General features: G+C 31.1%; 1 protein-coding gene across 1 annotated transcript; it reads right to left on the bottom strand.

The window, feature by feature from the left end:
• Nucleotides 1–216: 216 nt before the first annotated feature.
• Nucleotides 217–1,906, bottom strand: LOC100789710 (myb-related protein 330). Its single transcript, XM_014776096.3, has 2 exons — nucleotides 1,701–1,906; nucleotides 217–1,338 (listed from the first exon to the last, which is right to left on the bottom strand). The coding sequence occupies exon 2, from the start codon at nucleotides 838–840 to the stop codon at nucleotides 427–429; it is 414 nt and encodes a 137-aa protein (XP_014631582.1). The 5' UTR covers nucleotides 841–1,338; nucleotides 1,701–1,906; the 3' UTR covers nucleotides 217–426.
• Nucleotides 1,907–2,418: the final 512 nt, after the last annotated feature.

The raw sequence follows: 2,418 nt of genomic DNA, 5'->3' as shown, positions 1-2,418 counted from the left end.
AATTGTTCATTATAAGCACTTGTAATTGATATAACATTAACATTTAAAATAAATGAAGTTTTTCAACATTTCATTGAAACCAAAATCATCTGAAAATTCCTAATTAAAGAAAAATGTTTCTTAGACATTTCATGTGTTACTCTTAAGGAGAAAAAAAATATGAAAAATATAATAAATATTTAATGTGACAGACATAAAAACAAAAGAAGAATATCATTGGAGTGTCTAAAATTTAAAATTCTACAACCAATCATTGTTACAAGTAGGTGGAGTAACTATAGTAGCATAGTATCAAAACCCTTAGTTTTTGCAGAAACAAGTTGGGTTACTTTGCAACCCTACATTGCACCACAGGCACACACATTGACTCATTAACATTTCCATTTGTTGCTGGCAAAACATGCACTTCTTGTTACTCCTGTGGTTTCAACCATTCAGGGTTTCTTTCATGGAAGCATCTTCAGGCTGAGAGGGTGGAGCAATGGAAAGCTCCAAGTTGACTTGAGGAGAAGCTTCCTCTATGGTAACACCACTGCTGCCATTTGAGTCTGCACCATCAGCTGAACAATCATGATCAGCGCTAATTTGCACCTTTGAATTGAGAAAGACATTAAAATAATAGATGCGGGGGATATTGCTATCGGTGTTGTTAGTTCCATTCTTGCTTGTGGTGGTTACCATAGACACTTGAGAATTATTAGTTGGTGGAGTTGTGGTGGCGTCCTTGAATGGTTTATGGGTTACAGGGTCGATTCCTAGGGCAGTGAGGTAACGCTTGAGGTGGCTTTTCCAGTAGTTCTTGATCTTGTTATCTGTTCTTCCGGGTAAACTTCTAGCCATTTGAGACCATCTGGGAAATCATAATTAATTAATGACATGCACAAAACATCATCAACGCATTTCAGAATTTCTCTTTCAAAACCTTAATAAGTAGAAGAATCATATATATAAAATCATTTAATGGTGAGTGTTATGTTAATCTAACTCAAGCATAGTTTGGTTTACACTATTTCTTCAATTAAATTTGAGTAACTCAAGTCATGTTAACACTAAATTAATTTCATGCTCACACCAAAAGCTTTTGAAAATCTACACACATACAAGTCTTTTGCAAATTATTTTTGTCGACTTTAATTTCTCGTAGAATTGATAAAATTAAACAATTATTTAGTAGATGGAAATACAGAGAACTTGGTTTGTGTTCATTCTTGTTTCCAAGTAAGCTATGGAGGTGAATGATGAGGTTAGATTCTTCTTCAGTGAATTTCCCTTTCTTGACATCGGGTCTCTGGTAATTCGTCCATCTGAGTCTGCAACTTTTGCCACATCGAAGCAAGCCTGTGCACATAATCAATTCATTAGTTAATTAGAACTATATACATACATATATATATATATATATATATATATATATATATATATATATATATATATATATATATATATATATATATATATATATTTGTGCATGAAAAGGTGCATTCAAAATTCACCTAGCTAGTGAGAGAATTCAAGACAAAACCTGGATGCACTTTCATAAATGTTATTGGAACTTTTTCCATCAGAATTGAAGTTTTATCATAGTAATCTACACTGATCTATGTAAACTTTAATTTACAACATAAGTCATCAAAATGAAATTTTAATTCTGATCAAAGAACAATAAAAAAGTATAATTGTAAAATCTAAAACTCCAATACCTGCTGCTTTGGGAATGGATTTCCAATTGCCTTCGCCATGAAGGTTGATCTAGTTGATGAGGAATTCATCTTCCTCTTTGGACCAAGGTCCTTTTTTGCTTATTTGCTCTTTGTCACAGTAAGGAGTTCTACCCATTGGGTAAGTGAGAGACTGAGATTTGTGGGGTAAGAGAGAGAGGGAAGAAAGAATATAAACGGGGGCCGGGGTGCGATTTGGGGAATTTTTTTTTTTCTCAAAATAACATATACTATTTGACACCACTTTTTATGTCTTTCAACATCTTTTTGCTATTCTCTCCAAATTTACTTTCATTTCTAGTCCTTGTTTTTCTTTTATTCATACTTTCATATAAATTTCATATAAACGTGAAAGAGAAAAAAAATAAAGAAAAGTAAAAAGAAATATTTGAATTAAAATAGAGAAAAAAAATTGTGACATCCAAGTTATTTTTATAAAAATTTCTTTCTTGAATTATAATTTCTTCTCTTCAACCAAAAAGGTTCTTTTAGAAAAGGATTAAAAGTGTTATCATTTTTTTTAACTTATTATTTTTTATATATATAAAAACACGCGGGTTGTCAAGGGTCTGGTCTTCTGTTCATTTTAAATTAATAATTATTACTTTCCATAAAGTTGCATTAATTTTCGATCAAAATTTATAATTTTCACATATTTAAAATGGCTTGTTGTATATTTTACTTTTAGGATTTTTTCTGT

The sequence above is a fragment of the Glycine max genome, chromosome 5 (assembly GCF_000004515.6).
Source record: "Glycine max cultivar Williams 82 chromosome 5, Glycine_max_v4.0, whole genome shotgun sequence".
In the NCBI taxonomy this organism is placed as follows: Eukaryota; Viridiplantae; Streptophyta; class Magnoliopsida; order Fabales; family Fabaceae; genus Glycine; species Glycine max.
The sequence above is the reverse complement of the archived record's forward strand: the minus strand, read 5'-3'. Positions and strand labels throughout refer to the sequence as shown.